Source organism: Stomoxys calcitrans, chromosome 5 (genome assembly GCF_963082655.1).
Source record: "Stomoxys calcitrans chromosome 5, idStoCalc2.1, whole genome shotgun sequence".
NCBI lineage: Eukaryota > Metazoa > Arthropoda > Insecta > Diptera > Muscidae > Stomoxys > Stomoxys calcitrans.
Genome location: NC_081556.1, coordinates 89776136 through 89795486, shown reverse-complemented (window position 1 = coordinate 89795486; position 19351 = coordinate 89776136). Strand labels below are relative to the sequence as shown.

Below are 19351 nucleotides of genomic sequence, written 5' to 3'. Positions count from 1 at the left end.
TTGGATATCATAACAAAACACGTCGTACAAAATTTCATTCCTATCGTCTAAGAATTGCGCACTCTTGAGGCTCAAGAAGTCAAGACCCAAGATCGGTTTATATGGCAGCTATATCAAAACATGGTCCGATATGGCCCATTTACAATACCAACCGACCTACACTAATTAGAAGTTTTTGTGTAAAATTTCAAGCGGCTAGCTTTACTCCTTCGGCAGTTAGCGTGCTTTCGACGGACAGACGGACGGACGGACAGACGGACGGACAGACGGACGGACAGACGGACGGACAGACGGACGGACAGACGGACGGACAGACGGACGGACAGACGGACGGACATGGCTAGATCGACATAAAATGTCGCGACGATCAAGAATATATATACTTTATGGGGTCTCAGACGAATATTTCGAATAGTTACAAACAGAATGACGAACTATGGTAGAGGGTGTAACAAGTAAAAAGTCGTTAAGTTCGGCCGGGCTGAACTTGGGATACCCACCACCTTGGGTATATATGTAAACCAAATTCGACACGAATTTTGAGAAGCCCAATAAATACAAGTCATTGTTCAATTTTTTAGAATAAAATATTCGTCTTTTTGGTAGCCATATACAAAATGGATGTCGAAAAGCCTAACATAAGTCAAGAAATCGGATTATAAATGCACCTTTTGTTGGGCCAAAACTTTAAATCGAGAGATCGGTCTATATGACAGGTATAGCCAAATTTGAACCGATCTGGGCAAATAATAGAAGGATATGCAAGCGCCTAACACAACTCACTGTCCCAACATTTCGGAGAAATCGGACAATAAATGCGCCCTTTATGGACCCAAAACCTTAAATCGAGGGATCTGTCTATATGTCAGCTATAACCAAATCTAGAGCGATCTGGGCCAAATCGCTGAAAGTTGTCGAAGAGCCTAAAGCAACCCACTGTCGCAAATTTCGGCGAAATCGGTCAATAAATGCGCCTTTTATGGACCCAAAACCTTAAATCGAGGGATCTGTCTATATGGAAGCTATATCCAAATCTGGACCGATCTGGGCCATATTGCAGAAAGATATCGAGGGGCCTAACTTTATTCACTGTCCCAAATTTCGATGACATCGGACAATAATTGCGCGTTTTATGGGCCTAAAACCTTAAATCGAGAGATCTGTCTATGTGGCAGCTATATCCAAATCTGAACCGATCTGGGCCAAATTGAAGAAGGATGACTGCCACAACACAACTCACTGTCCCAAATTTCAGCAAATTCGAATAATAAATGTGGCTTTCATGGGTCTATGACCCTAAATCGGCCGATCAGTATATATGGGTGCTATATCAAGATAATGTCCGATATAGCCCATCTTCGAACTTAACCTGCTTATGGACAAAAAATGAACCTGTGCAAAGTTTCTGCTCAATATCTCAACTTTTTGAAGACTGTAGCGTGATTTCAAGAGACAGACGGACATGTGGACATACATGTCTAGATCGTCTTAGATTTTTACTCTGATCAAGAATATATATACTTTATTGGGTCGGAAGTGGGTATTTCGATGTGTTGCAAACGGAATGTACCCCCATCCTTCGGTGGTGGGTATAAAAAAAGAAAACGCATGAAGGCCATTCGGAACAGAGTTCGATACTAATGAAAAGTCTTTGTAGTACAGTAAAATTTTTGTCCTCAAATTTGGATTGATACAAGAAGGATCTGCGGATCTTTGAAAATGTTGTATCCAATGTGGTAGCTTTGTAATACGATTTTGAACGTAGATAACCAATACAATAAACAAATAAATAAGTGTGGCTCTGAAATGATTGTCTCCTCCAAATGCACAAAGCAAAATCATTATAAGGTGTAACGAAACACACCGGGTCAACTAGTTTTTATTAATTTTCAAATTTCTATTTAGTCAAGCTGCTAAACCACTGTATGGAGGCAGAATTGCCTGCAAACTCTTGTTTGTATATCAACAAAGTGTGAAATAAATAATAAATTCTTTTTCTCCTGTTCAAGTGCCTCATACTCTTTCACCCTTAATCTCCTTAGAGCATATTCTATTAATTCTCTTATTATGCGCTCTTCATTGTACATCACATTATGAAAATGAGGAAATCTCTTTGTCTTGTTCGCGAGTATTTTCCCTCACCTCACACACATTAATTGGATTAGAAAGAAGAAAAAATGATCGGCAGCCTGCTTGAGGTTAGTCTAAGTTTGTTGACTGTGGAAAGAGGGAAAGCACAAAGAATCGACGTGTAAACGACAACGAAAAACTATACTCGCAGAAACATGACGGCAGACAATGCGGCCAAGCTGCCACCAAATGTTGAAATCGCCATTGACACCAAAGCCCAAAAAGCGGCGGAAAAAATGCTACAATCCCAAAGAAATCTGGAAATCTACAACAACTTTGCCACCCCCCTAAGCGGAACATTTTTGAATTTGCCCGCTCAATCGGCACTGATCCAGTGCCCCAGTTGTGGTATCCTGGACATGAGTGAAGTGCATGAGGAACCCAAGAAAATGGCAGAGAAATGCAACAGTTTCCTTGGATGTTTATTTGTGTAAGTGAAGAATGAATGATTGTCACCCCCACATATATTCACCATTCATCTAACACTTCTTTGTTGTTTACAGATCCTTGTGCTGCTGTTGTTGCTTCAATTATTCCGATCCCTGTGGCCAGCGGGATACCAATCATTATTGCCAAAATTGTCACTGTTACTTTGGCCGATCAAAGCGAGTTCCTCCCATAGTGATTCGATGAAACTGCCCTTAAAATCCTATCCAAGAAAATGTTGGATGTGTGGGTCTTCAACCTCCAGCATGGAGTCAAATTATCGTTATTGCCAGTTAATTAAAATAAATTGTATCTTGTGATAGTATACAACAAAGAAACATAGAGATTTTGTTTGCATATTCCTATTGTTTAAAGTATTTTTTGTTTTACTTTTGTTTCTTCTATTTATAGTACACAAAATAAATATACATATATTTTATATGAAAACCGAACAACTCAGTGCTACTAGAGTGATGTGACGTAAAATATATAGGGGTGTGCCGAAGGGAGAGCAGCGCCGAGGGATACAATCAACAATCATATGCTTATATTGCATGGGCGAAATGGGGTTTCTCAAATTTGCAAATTAGATCAAATTATAGAGTAAAAAAATGCTTTCTGTTGAGTTAGTTAATTAGTCGCAGATATTTGCGATTCTATTTAAGAGAAATGTATCTCCAACAGGCAATGGATTTTTTGTAGAGATATTTTATGTCCCTTTCTAATATGTAGCAAATCAGTTAGTTGGTAGGTTGGTTAGGTTGGAAGAGGAATATAAAATAGATATTAGATGTCTAAATAACCACCGATTTTCGAGAGCAGAGTCTCAGTGAGGAGTCAGGTGGCACTGGCTCTAAATTAAATACTGAGTGCCAATGATACTCGAGATGACAAGGCGAGTTATTGGCGCCTTCAAATAACCAATGGCCAACATCAGCGTCTGTTCCCAGGTTAGGGGCGGCTAGCGGCGAGCGTCGAATCTTGGAGCAAGCGTCTCGCCATAACGAGGGATACGTGTGCAATCCCACAAAACCCATGCGGTTGGGGCGCTGGGTCAGTAACCCGCCCCCGGAAAACTGAGAACTACTATGAGAAACAAAGGAATAGTAACAAGTAAAAGCGTGCTATGTTCGGACGGGCCGAATCTTATATACCCTCCACCATGGATCGCAACTGTCGAGTTCTATGCGCGGTATCTCTTTTTAGGCAAACAAAGGATAAAAGAAAAGAATTGCTATTTTGTTGGAACAATATGAAGTCATGGTTCATTTTGGACCATAATTGAACTGAATATTGGAGACCATAGTAAAAGTCATTGTGTAAAATTTCAGCCAAATCTAGTAAGAATTGCGCACTTAAGGGGCTGAAGAAGTAAAATAGGGAGATCCATTTTTAGTGGAGCTGCATTAGCCTATTCATGCCATTTTCAACACGTATGTTAAAGGTCATAAGAGAAGCCGTTGTACAAAATTTCAGCTAAATCGGATAATAATTGCGCCCTCTAGTGGCTCAAGAAGTCAAGACAACAGATCAGTTTATATGGAAGCTATAACAGGTTATGGACCGATTTGAACTATTCTTGGAACAGTTGTTGAAAGTCATAACAAAACACCTCATGCAAAATTTCAGTCAAATCGGATAATAACTGCGTCCTCTAGTGGCTCAGGAAGTCAAGACCCCAGATCGGTTTATATGGCAGCTATATCAGGTTATATACCGATTTGCGCCGTACTTGGCACAGTTGTTGGAAGTCATAACAAAACACCTTATGCAAAATTTCAGTCAAATCAGACGAGAATTGCTCCCTCTAAAGGCTCTAGAAGTCAAGACCCAAGATCGGTTTATATGCCAGCTATGTCAAAACTTAGACCGATTTGAACAATATTTAGCGCAGTTGTTGGAAGTGATACCAAAACAGTACGTGGAAAATTTCAGTCAATTCGGACGAGAATAGCGCCCTATAGTGGCTCAGGAAGTCAAGACCCCAGATCGGTTTATATGGCAGCTATATCAGGTTATGGACCGATTTCAACCATACTCAGCACAGTTGTTGTAAGTCATAATAACACACTTCGTGCAAAGTTTCAGACAAATCGGATAAGAATGGAGTCCTATAGCGGTTCAAGAAGTCAAGATCCCAGATCGGTTTATATGGCAGCTCTTTCAAAACGTGGACCGATATAGCCCATTTACAATTCCAACCGACCTACACTAATAAAAAGTATTTGTGCAAAATTTCAAGCGGCTAGCCTTACTCCTTCGAAAGTTAGCGTGCTTTCGACAGACAGACGGACGGACGGACGGATGGACGGACATGGCTAGTTCGACTTAAAGTGTAATAACGATCAAGAATTGTTTATTTTATGGGGTCTTAGACGAATATTTCAGGGAGTTACAAACAGAAAGACGAAATTAGTATACACCCATCCTATGGTGGAGGGTATAAAAGTCATGGTTGTGGCTGATAGATTTTGCCGCGACAAAAAACATGGTAGTTAGTAGCACCAGATTTCAACATAAAAATATTCACAAAGCCACTGGCTGTCACCCGATCAAAACACGAGAAACCAAATTGATCACGTTGCGATAGATGAAAGGCATTCATCAAGCGTTTTAGATGTACGATCGATCCGTGGAGCGAATATAGATTCGGATCATTACCTTGTTCACACCAGTTTGAACATTGGACATTGAAAAGCTGCAAATACAACAGATGGCAGCGGCATACTCCACTCGACTGACCCAACTGCTTGATGAAAGCACTCCTTGTTCCGATGATATAGTGGAAAACTATTGATCACTCCGGAAGCCTCCCCCAAAAACCCATGGTACAACCAAGAGTGTAGAAATGCTAACTGAAGCCAAGAATGCGGCATATAGAGCAACCCTGCAATCAGTAGGAACGCGCCAGATGAAGGAGAGGTATCGGGAGACAAGGAGAGACGAGAAACGTCTATTCCGCAGAAAGAGAAAGAAAATGGAAAGACGTGAGTGTGAGTGAATTGAGATGTACAGGAGTCAGAATGAAGTCCGGAAATTCTACCAAGGAATTAGACACCAAACCGATGGCTTTGGTGCAGGCTCACCCTCCTGCAGAGACAAAGAAGGAAATCTGGTAACTGACACAGGTAACATGCTGAGGATATGGAAAAAACATTTCACTCAACTGCTAGTGTCCGACGTGGGGCGGTGAAGAGGATACCGCAGAACCAATCAATTATGATGGTATAGAATGTTAACCTCCTTGTCTGAATGAGTTCAAAATAGCAGCAACCCGACTGAAGAACAACAAGGCAGCAGTAGCCGACGGGTTACCCGCTGTACTATTTAAGACCGGAGGAAACACGCTGATAAGGCATATGCACCAGCTTATCTGCGCAATCTGGCTAAAAGAACGCATACCTTATGATTTGAACCTCAGCATACTATGTCCCGTACACAAGAAAGAAGACAAGACAGAATGTGCCAACTACTGAGGAATAAGTCTCCTCCCCATCGCATACAAGATACTCTCTAGCGTACTGTGTGAAAGATTAAAACCAAAAGTCAATGAGATAATTGGGTCCTATCAATGCGGATTTAGACCTGCTAAATCTAGATCAGATATTCGTACTGCGCCAAATCCTGGAAAAGATCCGGGAAGGACAAATCAACACCTACTACAAAGCCGCTTTCGATACCCTTTTACGTTCAAAGGAATTTCATGCCATGTCTGAGATTGGTTTCCCTGCAATATTAATAAGACTCTGCAGGATGATACTTGCTGATACGCGTTCCTCAGTAAGAATAGGAAAGAATCTCTCCGAACCATTTAATACAAAACGAGGTTTCAAACAAGGAGACAGCCTATAGTGTGATTTCTTTAATATTCGCTGGAGAAGATTATGCGAGATGCAGATGAGAATAGATATGGCACACACGAGAACGAGAACACAAACTACTCGCCTATGCCGACGACATCGACATCATAGGTCGGTCACCTGATAAAAATGAAAGAAAGTCGGTGAAAATGGGTCTGGTCTGTAAATGGAGATAAAACGAAATGTATGGTTTCAACCCCCAAAACGCCTTGTACAACCGAGCAGATAAAGAAAATGGAGAAAGTTGAGAACCACAACTTAAGGTAAATAAAGCAATTTATTTAGTTGGTAGGTAGGTGACAGGTTAGTTAAGTTTAAAAAGGATGATAATAGATATTAGATGTCTAAATATTCATTGAGGCAATTGTATGGCCCATTGCGATTTCTCAATCGCTTTTCCCTCTGATGTCTGCTTGCTTCAACGGGCGGTAGCGCATGTACCATGTACCTTTCGTACTACACTTGGGTTTCTTAGGAAGCTCCTTTTCTGAAACGAGTCTTGGTCATGCACCATCCCATGAACTCAATACAGGATAGCTGACACGAAGTGTTGCCAATTCAATCGACTACATTTGGATTTTGTGTGAAAATATTTTTTGTTGCTTCGAATGACAAAACTGTGTGGAAGTAATCGAAATTCAGAATTCATTCACTTTTACTCGTTATGGCCACCTTTTGCCTTGATGATTACGCTGAATCGGTCAAAAAAGTGTTAAAAGCTGCGGGTATTTTGGCAATTCTTGTGCAATGATTTTCATCAGCGCATCTATGCTGCCACATTTGCATACCCTCCACCGTAAGGTGGAGGTATACAAATTTCGCCATTCCTTTAACTTACGCCTTACCAATACCTACCCCGGTGACCATTTCTGTTTATTTTTATTTTTTTTACCAATTTTAGTCCCCAAAAAAACCCCTGTACATAGATCACATAGAAACCGATCCCCGATTTTCTTCTTGAGCACCTGAAAGGCGCAATTCCGCGAAAGTTTCTCATGAAGGATTCTGTTATGATACTTAAAATATGGGCCGAGTATGATCTAAATCGGTACGTAACTCAATATAGCTGTCATATAACCGTATTCCTGTTTTCATTTTAATTTCTCAAGTTCAAAAAAAAAAAAATGGTAAGTGCGTGCTAAGTTCGGTCGGGCAAAATCTTATATACCCTCCACCATGGATCGCATTTGTCAGGTTCTTTGCGCGGTATCTCCTTCTAGAATAAAGGGCCTTGTAGGGTCTCAAAAAGCATATTCGGGAAATCGGTTTATATGGGAGCTGTATCAAGCTATAGATCGATTCAGACCATATTGGACACGTATATTGAAGGTCATGGGAAAAGCAGTTGTTCAAAAGTTCTGCTAAATCAGATGAGAACTGTGTCAAGACACAAAATCGGCTTACATGACAGCTATGTAAGGTTATGTACCGATTTGGAAGTCATTGCAAAACACATCATGGAAAATGTCAGCTAAATCGGATGGGAATTGCCCCCTCAAGCGGCTCAAGAAGTCAACATCCAAGATCGGTTTTAATGGCAGCTATAACAGGTTATAAACCAATTTGAACCTTAATTAGCACAGTTGTTGAAAACTATAACGAAACACCACATGCAAAATTACAGCCTAATTGGATAAGAATTGCGCCCTCTAAAAGCTGAAGAAGTCCAAACCCAAGATCGGTTTGTGTGGCATCTATAGGTACAGTTGTTGGTAGCGATACCAAAACTACGTCCAAAATTTGAGTCAAATCGGTTGAGAATTGCGCGAATCTAGAGGCTCAAGAAGTCAAGACCCAAGATCGGTTTACATGGTAGCTATATCAAAACATGGGCCGATTTGGCCCATTTACAATCCTAACCGACCTACATTAATAAAAAGTATTTGTGAAAAATTTCGTCTGGCTTTACTCCAGACGGACATGGCTAGATCGGCTTAAAATGGCATGACGATCAAAAATATATTTGCTTAATGGGGTTTAGACGCATATATCGATGTGTTTAACAACAGAATGACGAAATTAGTATATCCACATTCTATGGTGGAGGGCATAAAATTAGTATACCCCCATCCTATGGTGGAGGGTATAAAAGACTCAAAGGCGATTTATTAGGGTTTGCCGAATTAACTAAGCAAATTTACTTTTTTTTGTTTTGTATACCCTCCACCATAAGATGGGGGGTATACTAATTTCGTCATTCTGTTTGTAACTACTCGAAATATTCGTCTGAGACCCCATAAAGTATATATATTCTTGATCGTCGTGACATTTTCGATCTTGGGTCTTGACTTCTTGAGTCTCTAGCGTGCGCAATTCTTATCCGATCAGAATGAAATTTTGCACGACGTGTTTTGTTATGATATCCAACAACTGTGCCAAGTATGGTTCAAATCGGTCCATAACCTGATATAGCTGACATATAAACCGATCTTGGGTCTTGACTTCTTGAGCCTCTAGAGTGCGCAATTCTTATCCGATCAGAATGAAATTTTGCACGACGTGTTTTGTTATAATATCCAACAACTGTGCCAAGTATGGTTCAAATCGGTCCATAACCTGATATAGCTGCCATATAAACCGATCTTGGGTCTTGAATTTTTGAGCCTTAATAGTGCGCAATTCTTATCCGATTGGAATGGAATTTTGCACGACGTGTTTTGTTATGATACCCAACAACTGTGCCAAGTGTGGTTTAAATCGGTCCATAACCTGATATAGCTGCCATATAAACCGATCTGGGATCTTGACTTCTTGACCCCTAGAGGTCGCAATTATTATCCGATATGCCTGAAATTTTGTACGATGGATCCTCTCATGACCATCAACAAACGTGTTTAATATGGTCTGAATCGGTCTATAGCCTGATACAGATCCCATATAAATCGTTCTTCTATTTTACTTCGTGAGCCCCAATGGGCGCAATTTTTATACGAATTGGCTGAAATTTTACACAGGTCTCCAACATATAATTTAATTGTGGTCCGAACCGGACCATATCTTGATATCGTTTTAATAGCAGAGCAACTCTTTATCCTTTTCTGCCTAAGAAGAGATGCCGGGAAAAGAACTCGACAAATGCGATCCATGGTGGAGGGTATATAAGATTCGGCCCGGCCGAACTTAGCACGCTTTTACTTGTTTTTTTTGTATATTTGTGATTGGAAGCTCTCCTTGTCTTTAAGAACAAGCATTCTCCATATTGGTGTAATGTACAACTTTTTTTTCAAAACTAATTTTGGTAAAAACGTAAAAAAATGTTTTTGTAAGGCGAGGGTTAATAACTCATCCAAACTGGTATCCTCTCAGATCAATATTTCTATAAGTTAGAGATATGCGAATCGAGGACGTCGTCTTACCAACTATTGTAGAAGGCATATGAAATACCGAGGGGTACGACTCGACACCAGACGCAGTGCGCGACAACAAAAGCGGCGAAGATAACGGCCCAATCGGGGAGTTTAATAGCGAACATCAGAGGACCTCTACCAGGCAGGCGCATGCTGCCGTCTGCAATAGTATTATTTTATATGATAGCGAGATTTGGGGTAAATCGCTACAGAGCAGATGCAGGCGATGCTTTCGGTACAGAGAAAGGTCGCTCTAAGAATAACGTCATCATACCGAACAGTGTCAGACCTGAGACCGGATGAAAAGATATTGAAATTGAACGCCCAACAGTAGTCCGAATTGGAAAATATTCGACAAGACCTGTAAACCTCTATGTGACGCAGGCAATATTTAGACACGAATATTTCTGGAAAAACCGACAGAATGGGAAAACTCAGCTCACCGGTCTACATCTGCGAGGAAGAAGAAGTGTTGGATGATGCAAAGCGCACGGTCTTTCGTTGTCATAGATGGCGCAGCGCTCGGGCTCGACTAGAAGAGCAGATCGGAGAAATAAGAGCGGAAAAGCTAACAACGAAGATGTGCAGCAGAGAGGAGAGCTATGACAACTTTTGTCGAAGAAATAATCAGGTCAGAGAAATGAGACCTTAAAACGATATCAACGATGCATCAATTGATATATGGAGAGGACATCTGGGCGCATGAACACAGAGACGTATGGCGTAAGTGCCACAAGGGAATCTACCTCGAAGTAATGCGAAAGCGATACCCAGGTGGTTTACATATTCCGAGAGATAGGGTGGGTTTTTAGCTGCTAGAGACCGAACCTGAGTAAGATGCGCAATGCATTTTTCCACCTTATAACAAAAAAAAAGAAACCTTGATTAGCAAAAAACGATAGACGGCCAGTCAGCATCGAAAAGGATATACGGACAAATCAGCAGACATTGCTGAGTCGAACTACGCATTTTACCATACCAACGGTAGTGGTGTAAGATAAAGTAGATGTTTATACTCTCCACCACTACTGTGGTACAGGGTATAATAACTTAGTGCATTTGTCTTAAGAACCAGAAGGAAGAGAGGTAGAGACATTGATAGTAAACCGATCGACTCAGAATCACTTTCTGACTCGATTTAGCTTTGTCCGTCTGTCTGTCTGTCCGTCTGTCCATGTTAATTTGTGCACAAACTATAGGTCGCAATTTTCATCCGATCGTCTTCAAATTTGGTACAGGCATGTTTTTCGTCCTAGAGACGAAGCCTATTGAAATTGGAAAAAATCGGTTTAGAGTTGGATATATGTTCGTCCTATTTGCAGTAATAATGCAATAAGAAGGTCATTTGTTAACCGATTCTCTCGATATTTGGCAGGAAGGATTTTATTATCAATTTTATTTAATATCAATCAATATATATATATATATATATATATATATATATATATATATATATATATATATATATATATATATATATATATATATATATATATATATATCGCCCCATTTTCACTCCTAGAATCATTGTAAGCGCATTTATTAACCAATCTTCCCAAAACTTTGTACAACGCCTTGCTCGACGACCACCACATTATCTGAAAAGTTTGCTCGAAATCGGCTCAGAATTAGATATAGCTCCTTTATATATGTTCGTCCGATTTTGGACAATTTGCAATAATGTTGTCATTTGTCAGCCGTAGTTATTGCAGTTTGAACATATTTGCTCGCCGAGGCCCTATAGGGTAGGTGTACAGTATTATACAGTAGGCACCGCCTGACTTTTGCCCTTCCTAACTGGTTTTTTAATAAATTATATATAAAAGTTTCCGTTGTATAACGATTTTATGCTGGGAACTTAGTAAGACCTACATCCGACATTGCACGTCATGGCGGCACGGGTCATCGTTACCCTATCGCCATACTATTTGGTATTTTGCTTATTGCAATCAAAAGAACAAATATTTTGGACATGCGTTTCTCCAATTGCAAAAAAAATGGTCTCCTTTTTAGCATGCACCTTTCGAGTGCGCAATTATGATTTGATTTGCTTGAATTTTTTTTGCCTAATATAACGTACCTTATGAAATGAAGAGCTCAATGACACTCCAGACAATTTATCATCCTCCAGCTTAGCAACAAACGAGGTCAACAAAACAATTGGCGGTCCATGCATGCCTATGGTAATGGTGCTTTAAGCACCAATCCATGTTTCTGGTTATTCGATTTGCTAATGATTATTAGTCAAATATTTTCATATAGGATATCAGCGAACATGGTGGCGTATGACTGTTGGCAAAATTGTCCTTAAGTAATAATGCGCAACCAGGACCAATAAATTTAATGAGGAAATTGTTTATTGTTGAATAATATTGCAAATATATTGCAAACTGAAATGAAATAATATCTCTATTTCCAATAACCATAATAGTTGACATGCAACCCATGGCATGTCATACCACAATTCCATTTCAAATCATTGTTGATACGCAAGCTTCCTATATTTCACTTCCTGCACTTCCTATCAAATATTTTTCACGACGAATAACTATCAAGCACACTATATCTTGTTGCATACGTTAAGAAAATATATTCTACAGGATAGCTAACATTACCTATTAAACTAGATATGACAGCTAAATGACATTTCTTATATTGACAGCTCATTATTGATATGGAGCCAACAAAAGCATTTGCTTCTGACTTAATTTATAAAGAAAATAAAGTAACGAAAAGTTTCGGAATTCGATATAAAAAAAAACCTGAAAAGCATGAAAGAAGTTTCCGATCAGATGCCTGAGACGACACTTGAGGTCGAGTGTGAGATACTGATGCCACAGTGTTTGAGTGACGGAATTCTAATATTGCCATATGGAAGTTCATGCTACACAGATGGATCAAAGCTAGAGGACAGAGCGCGCCTGGGGGTCTACATTGAGATCCCAGGGACTAAGATCTGTTTTCGATTGCCTGACCATAATACAGTCCTGCATGCGAAGATCCGGGCGATCACGAAATACCTGAGATGATGCGGTGTTGAACCCAAGACTTCGAGTGTGAACATCTTTATGGACAGTAAACTGGCCATCAGTGCAGTAGAAAACAGGCCAGTGAGGTCACGAACAGTCTCGTAGTGTTAGAAAGAGATTAACGTCTTCATTGAGGATGGCACGATCCGCACTGTGTGGTCCGAGCCATAGCAGAGTAAAGGGAAATGAAAGAGCAGATGATTTGGTAGTGAAGGTCAGAGCACTCAGATTCGACAGTCCTTCGTTGCTCAAGCGGAACAGTTGTCATATGACCAGTTTTGCCGAAGAAACAGGTGATCCTTTGCCTCGAAGTTCTTCTTCCACAAAAAATTTTAGTTGGATTTGGCTCGACTTCGAAGACCCACATGGTCGATTGTTGTTTTTTTTCGGGCTCATACGCATAGATCCTAGATTCGCCACCTGTGACAATCTTATGAACGTATTTGGAAGCACCACGATCGTATTTTTTCAACATTTCTTCATACAAATCGATACGAACCTTTTTTTGAGCGACTGTCAAATTGTGCGGAATCCAAAGAGAACAACCCTGTTTTAACGGCAATGTGTTCATGCAATATCGAATGTATACTGGTGGAAAAATTGCCCAAGGATGCCTCTATCTTAGGTATATCGCATGACGATCTTGCTTTATATGGTCGACATCTATGTTCTCTAGTACAATGGGTGGGAAGATTAGCCAGATCAATTGCAAGAGTTACCAATGCATCCCGAAAAGACACAGCTTGGTGCGGTTTATAGGCTGGTGGCATCATTGGACCGTAGTTCTTCAAAAATGATGTGAGTCGGTACGTTACTGTGAAGAGTGAGCACTACCATGAGATAATATCCAACTTTTTTTTTTGCCCAATATGCAAGAGCTTGACTTGCATGACATGTGGTTTCAACAAGACGATGCGACACAGCACGAATAACAATGAACTGACTGAGAGGCGAGTTCGGTGAACATTTTATTTCACATTTGGACCTGTCAATTGGCCGCCTAGCTCGTGCAATGTAACTATTTTTATGAGCCTATCTTAAAGATCATGTCTATACAGACAAGCCCGCATAAATTGACGCATTGGGAGACAACATTGAAGCATTTATTCGTGAGATACCGACCGAAGTGTTGAAAAGAGTATGCCAAAATTGGATGAAGCGGATTGACCATTTGAAGCGCATTCACTGTTAACATTTGCATGAAATGGTTAGGTTAGGTTGAACAAGTAACAAGTATGAACTTTGGATACCAGCCACCTCGGGTATATATATAAACCACCTTTCATACAAATCCGGTGAAAATTGCATACCTTATTTCACCGGATTTGCCATTTGGACCAAATACTAACAAGTACAAGTAATTGTTCAATTGTGTATAACAAAATATTGATCTTTTTAGTAGCTATATCTAAAAATAAACCGATCTGAACCATATACAATATGGAAGTCGAAAGGCCTAACATAAGTCATTGTGTCAAATTTCAGTTAAATCGGATTATAAATGAGCCATTTTTTGGCCAAGACTTTAAATCGAGATATCGGTCTATATGGCAGCTATATGCAAATCTTGATCAATCTAGTCCAAATTGCAGAAATATGTGGAAGGGCTTAACTTAACACTCTGTCCCAAATTTCGGCAACATCGGACAATTAATGCGCCTTTTATGGGCCCAAGACCATAAAACGAGAGATCGGTCTATAGGGTAGCTATACCCAAATCTGGCCTGATCTGTGCCATATTGCAGAAGTATATCAAGGGATTTAACTTGACTCACTGTCCCAAATTTCGGCAAAATCGGACAATAAATACGACTTTTATGGGCCTAAATAGGAGGATCGGTCTATATGGCAGCTATATCTAAGTCTGGTCCGATCTGAGCCAAATTGTAGAAGGATGTCGAAGGGCCTAACACAACTCAATGTCCCAAATTTCAGCAAAATCGGATTATAAAAGTGGCTTAAATCGAGAAATCGGTCTATATGGCAACTACATCCAAATCTGGACAGATCTGAGCCAAATTGTAGAAGATTGTTGGAGGGCCTAATTCAACTCACTGTCCCAAATTTCGGCACACTCGGACAATAAATACTTCTTTTATGGCCGAAAGACCTTAAATCGAGAGATAGGTCTATATGGCAGCTATATCTAAATCGAAAGCCAACACAACTAACTGTCCCAAATTATGGCGACATTTAACAATAAATGCGCTTTTTATGGGCCCAAGACCTTAAATCGGGAGTTCGGTCTATATGGCAGCTATTTCTTAATCTGTACCGATCTGGCCCAAATTGAGAAGAGACGTCGAAGGGCCTCACTATCCCAAATTTCAGCAAAATCTGATAATAAACGTGGCTTTTATTGGCCTAAGACCCTAAATCGGCGGATCGATCTATATGGGGGCTATATCTAGATATAGTCCATCCATCCGTCCGTCCGTCTGTCGAAAGCACACTAACTTTCGAAGGAGTAAAGCTAGCCGCTTGAAATTTTGCACAACTTCTTTTTGTTAGTGTAAGTCGGTTGGGATTGTAAATGGGCTAAATCGGTTCATGTTTTGACATATCTTGACTTCTTGAGCCCATAGAGAGCGCAATTCTCATCCGATTTGGCAGAAATTTTGCATGCGGTTTGTTATGACTTCCAATAATTGTGCTAAGTATTGCGCTAATCGGTATAAACCTGTTATAGCTGTCATATAAACCGATTTGGGATCTTGACTTCTTGGGCCTCTAGAGGGCGCAATTCTCATTCGATTTGGAAGAAATTTTGTACAACAGCTTCTCTTATGACCTTCAACATACGTGTCTAATATGGTTTGAATCGATTAATAGCTTTATACAGCTCCCATATAAACCGATCTCCCGATTTTGGTTTTTTAACCCCTACAAGGCGCAATTTGTATCCGAATGAACTGAAATATTACACAATGACCTCTACCATGTTCAACATTCATTTATGGTCCGAATCGGATTAGAACTTGATATAGCTCCAATAGCACAACAGCTCTTATTCAATATTCTTTGTTTGTCTAAAAAGAGATACCGCGCATAGAACTCGACAAATGCGATCCACGGTGGAGAGTATATAAGATTCGGCCCGGCCGAGCTTAGTACGTTCTTACTTGTTATTCATATATGTCTTCCATATACTGTGTATGGCTTATGCGAAATTATTGGGTTGCCCAAAAAGTAATTGTCGGTAATATAGTAGTAATATAGTCGGCGTTGACAAATTTTTTCAACGGCTTGTGACTCTGTAATTGCATTTTGTCTTCTGTCAGTTATCAGCTGTTACTTTTAGCTTGCTTTAGAAAAACAGTGTGCGAAATTTTGTTTACATTTGTTTGTTTGGCGTCAATTTTAATATGGGAACCACATGTATTGAAAGAAATTCATTTAACAAACCGAATCAACGCTTGTGATATGCACCTTAAACGCAATGAATTCGATCCGTTTTTAAAACGAATCATAACTGAAGATGAAAAATGGATTGTTTACAACAACGTTAGTCGAAAACGATCATGGTCCAAGCATGGTGAACCAGCTCAAACCACTTCAAAGGCTGATATCCACCAAAAGAAGGTTATGCTGTCTGTTTGGTTGGATTGGAAGGGTGTGGTATATTTTGAGCTGCTTTCAAGGAACCAAACGATTAATTCGGATGTTTACTGTCAACAATTGGACAAATTGAATAGAGCCATCAAGGAGAAGCGACCAGAATTGGTCAATCGTAAAGGTGTCACATTCCACCAGGACAACGCTAGACCGCACACACCTTTGGTCACACGCCAAAAACGTGAGCTTGGCTGGGAACTTTTGATGCATCCACCATATAGCCCTGACCTTGCACCATCAGACTACCATTTATTTCGATCTTTGCAGAACTCCTTAAATGGTAAAACTTTCGGCAATAATGAGGCTATAAAATCGTGCTTGGATCAGTTTTTTGCAGCTAAAAGCCAGAAGTTCTATGAGCGTATCGAACAAAATGGCAATTATATATTTGATTAAAGTTCATTCTAAGTTTTATTAAAAATGCATTTACTTTCTTTTAAAAATCCGCAATTACTTTTTGGGCAACCCAATAAGTTATAAAGGTTTACCGACAACTCTATGGTGTTATGTTTTTAGTTGCCTGCGTTTTATTATTGAGCGATTTCCCCCAAGAGTCAGTAAACGCTAGTCCATATCGAATTCTAAAACAAAATTCTTCTTTGTGTCATATTGCCATTATGTTTTGCTATCTAACCCTGACCTTCGGCGTAAATAAAAAAAAAAATTGCCACTCATAGACATGTTGATCATAGTATTCGTTGAAAAAAAATACGCATGTTTACGAAAGTACATAAAAGATGACCACAAACAGAAAGAATGATCTCTACTAAAGAGTCCGCCCGCTGATGCTCAGTTTGTCGCACCCTCTTTTCCTTGTGAGTTCCCATACTCTTCACATTTGACGACATTCTCTTTCGTAAAGAGTCGTCATGCTCTGTCAAGACACACTTTGTATCTCTTCAACAACAGATGACAATCGCTAACAGTTGAATGGTTAGTGGGATGGATGATCAAGCAGCGAGAACACATTCAAAAAAAATTTAGTCTAGCATTGGTGCTTTGGTAGCGGATGTGCTCGAAATTACGTTCAAACCAAACAAACAAAATTTGTTTAGAAGTCGTCGAAAATGAGTAACAATCCAGGGGCAACCACAACGACCATGGAAGGAGCACAAAAGTTGACCGATGAGGAGAAGTATCGGTTAATGGATAACAATTTTTCTACTCCTCTGACCGGTACCTTCCTCAATTTGCCCAATGAACCCGCCCAAATCGTTTGTCCCAGCTGTGGAAAAAAGGACGAGAGCACTGTTCATGTAGAGGACCAACAGTGGGCAGCAAAAATTAATAGTTTTACAGAGGCATTATTCTTGTAAGTATATACTAAAGAAACAACAATCGGTTACCTTTGTGGACTACTTCGAACTCTTTTAAGCTGCCTTTGCTGCTGCTGGTGCGTGGACTGGAAGAAACCTCTGAACAAAACGGATACCAATCATTATTGTCAGCATTGTACCTGTTACCTGGGCAGAGCAAACCGTATTCCACCTGTGAGCCACCACAATGGCAAATCTCTTACAAATCAATACAACCAGTGAGAAGAGGGATGCAGATAATTGTCCGCTGGAACATTCTTGCTAAACATAAAGACAGAAGCTTTTATTAAATAAAATTTTATGAAACGCCATAATTGTATGCATATATAATTATTTGGATTATTGTTTTTTTGCCACAGAACTTAAAAAAAGCGAAATGAAAACGATGCAACACAGTGTCTCACATTAGAGAAAATGGGGGAACATTTTTTTATCTTGTGTGCCAAGTTTCGGAAATTTCGAACTTAAAACGTTTTAGAAACACTATACATACATATTCCCGATCGCCATGACATTTTAAGTCGATCTAGCCATGTACACCCGTCTGTCCGTCTGGGAAAAGCAAGCTAACTTTCAAAGGAGTAAAGCTAGGCGCTTAAAATGTTGCTTAAATACTTCCAATTCGTATAGGTCAGTTGGGAGTGTTGCCACCTAAGAAAATATTTCCTACTAAAATTAAAGAAAAATCCTACCAAACCCGACCAAACCATGCCAAATGTACTACAAGCCATAAATTCGGTATATGTCTTTATAACCACCACCAAAGAATAATCAAATTACATTTTGAAACCTACGAAGTATTTAGGAGGCCACCATGGCGCAGAGGCTAGCATGTCCACCTATGACGCTGAACGCCTGGGTTCGAATTCTGGAAAGAGCACTGGGCTGAATCTTATATACCCTCCATCATGGATCGCATTTGTCGAGTTCTATGCGCGGTATCTCATTTTAGGCAAACAAAGAATATTGAATAAGAACTGTTATGCTATTGAAGCTATATCAAGTTATAATCCGATTCGGACCATAAATGAATTCTGAACATTGTAGAAGTCATTGTGCTATATTTCAGTTCATTCGGATAAGAATTGCGCCTTGTAGGGGCTCAAGAAGCTAAATCGGTAGATCGGTTTATATGGAAGCTGTATCAAACTATTGATCGATTAAAACAATATAAGACACGAATGTTGAAGGTCATGAGAGAAGCCGTTGTACAAAATTTCTTCCAAATCGGATAAGAATTTCGCCCTCTAGAGGCTCAAGAAATCAAGATCCCAGATCGGATTATATGGCAGCGATATCAGGTTCTATACCGATTTACGCCATACTTAGCACAGTTGTTGGAAGTGATACCAAAACACTACGTACAAAGTTTCAGCTAAATCGAACGAGAATTGTGCTCTCTAGGGGCTCAAGAAGTCAAGACCCCAGATCGGTTTATATGGCCGCTATATCAAAACATGGACCGATTTGACCCATTTACAATCTGAACCAACCTACACAAATATAAAAATAATTTTGCAAATGTTCCAGCGGCTAGCTTTATTCCTTCGAAAGTTAGCGTGCTTTCGACAGACAGACGAACGGACGGCTAGATCGACTTGAAATGATATGACGATCAAGAATATACA

General features: G+C 39.9%; 2 protein-coding genes across 2 annotated transcripts; both read left to right on the top strand.

Moving 5' to 3' along the window:
* The first annotated feature begins 2211 nt into the window (after nucleotides 1-2211).
* LOC106090427 (uncharacterized) lies at nucleotides 2212-2915 on the top strand. Its single transcript, XM_013256598.2, has 2 exons — nucleotides 2212-2560; nucleotides 2634-2915. Exons 1-2 carry the CDS (start codon nucleotides 2286-2288, stop codon nucleotides 2761-2763), a joined length of 405 nt encoding a protein of 134 aa, XP_013112052.2. The 5' UTR covers nucleotides 2212-2285; the 3' UTR covers nucleotides 2764-2915.
* A 14439-nt stretch (nucleotides 2916-17354) lies between these two features.
* Nucleotides 17355-18053, top strand: LOC106090428 (uncharacterized). Its single transcript, XM_059370142.1, has 2 exons — nucleotides 17355-17719; nucleotides 17783-18053. Exons 1-2 carry the CDS (start codon nucleotides 17475-17477, stop codon nucleotides 17943-17945), a joined length of 408 nt encoding a protein of 135 aa, XP_059226125.1. The 5' UTR covers nucleotides 17355-17474; the 3' UTR covers nucleotides 17946-18053.
* The last annotated feature ends 1298 nt before the right edge of the window (nucleotides 18054-19351 follow it).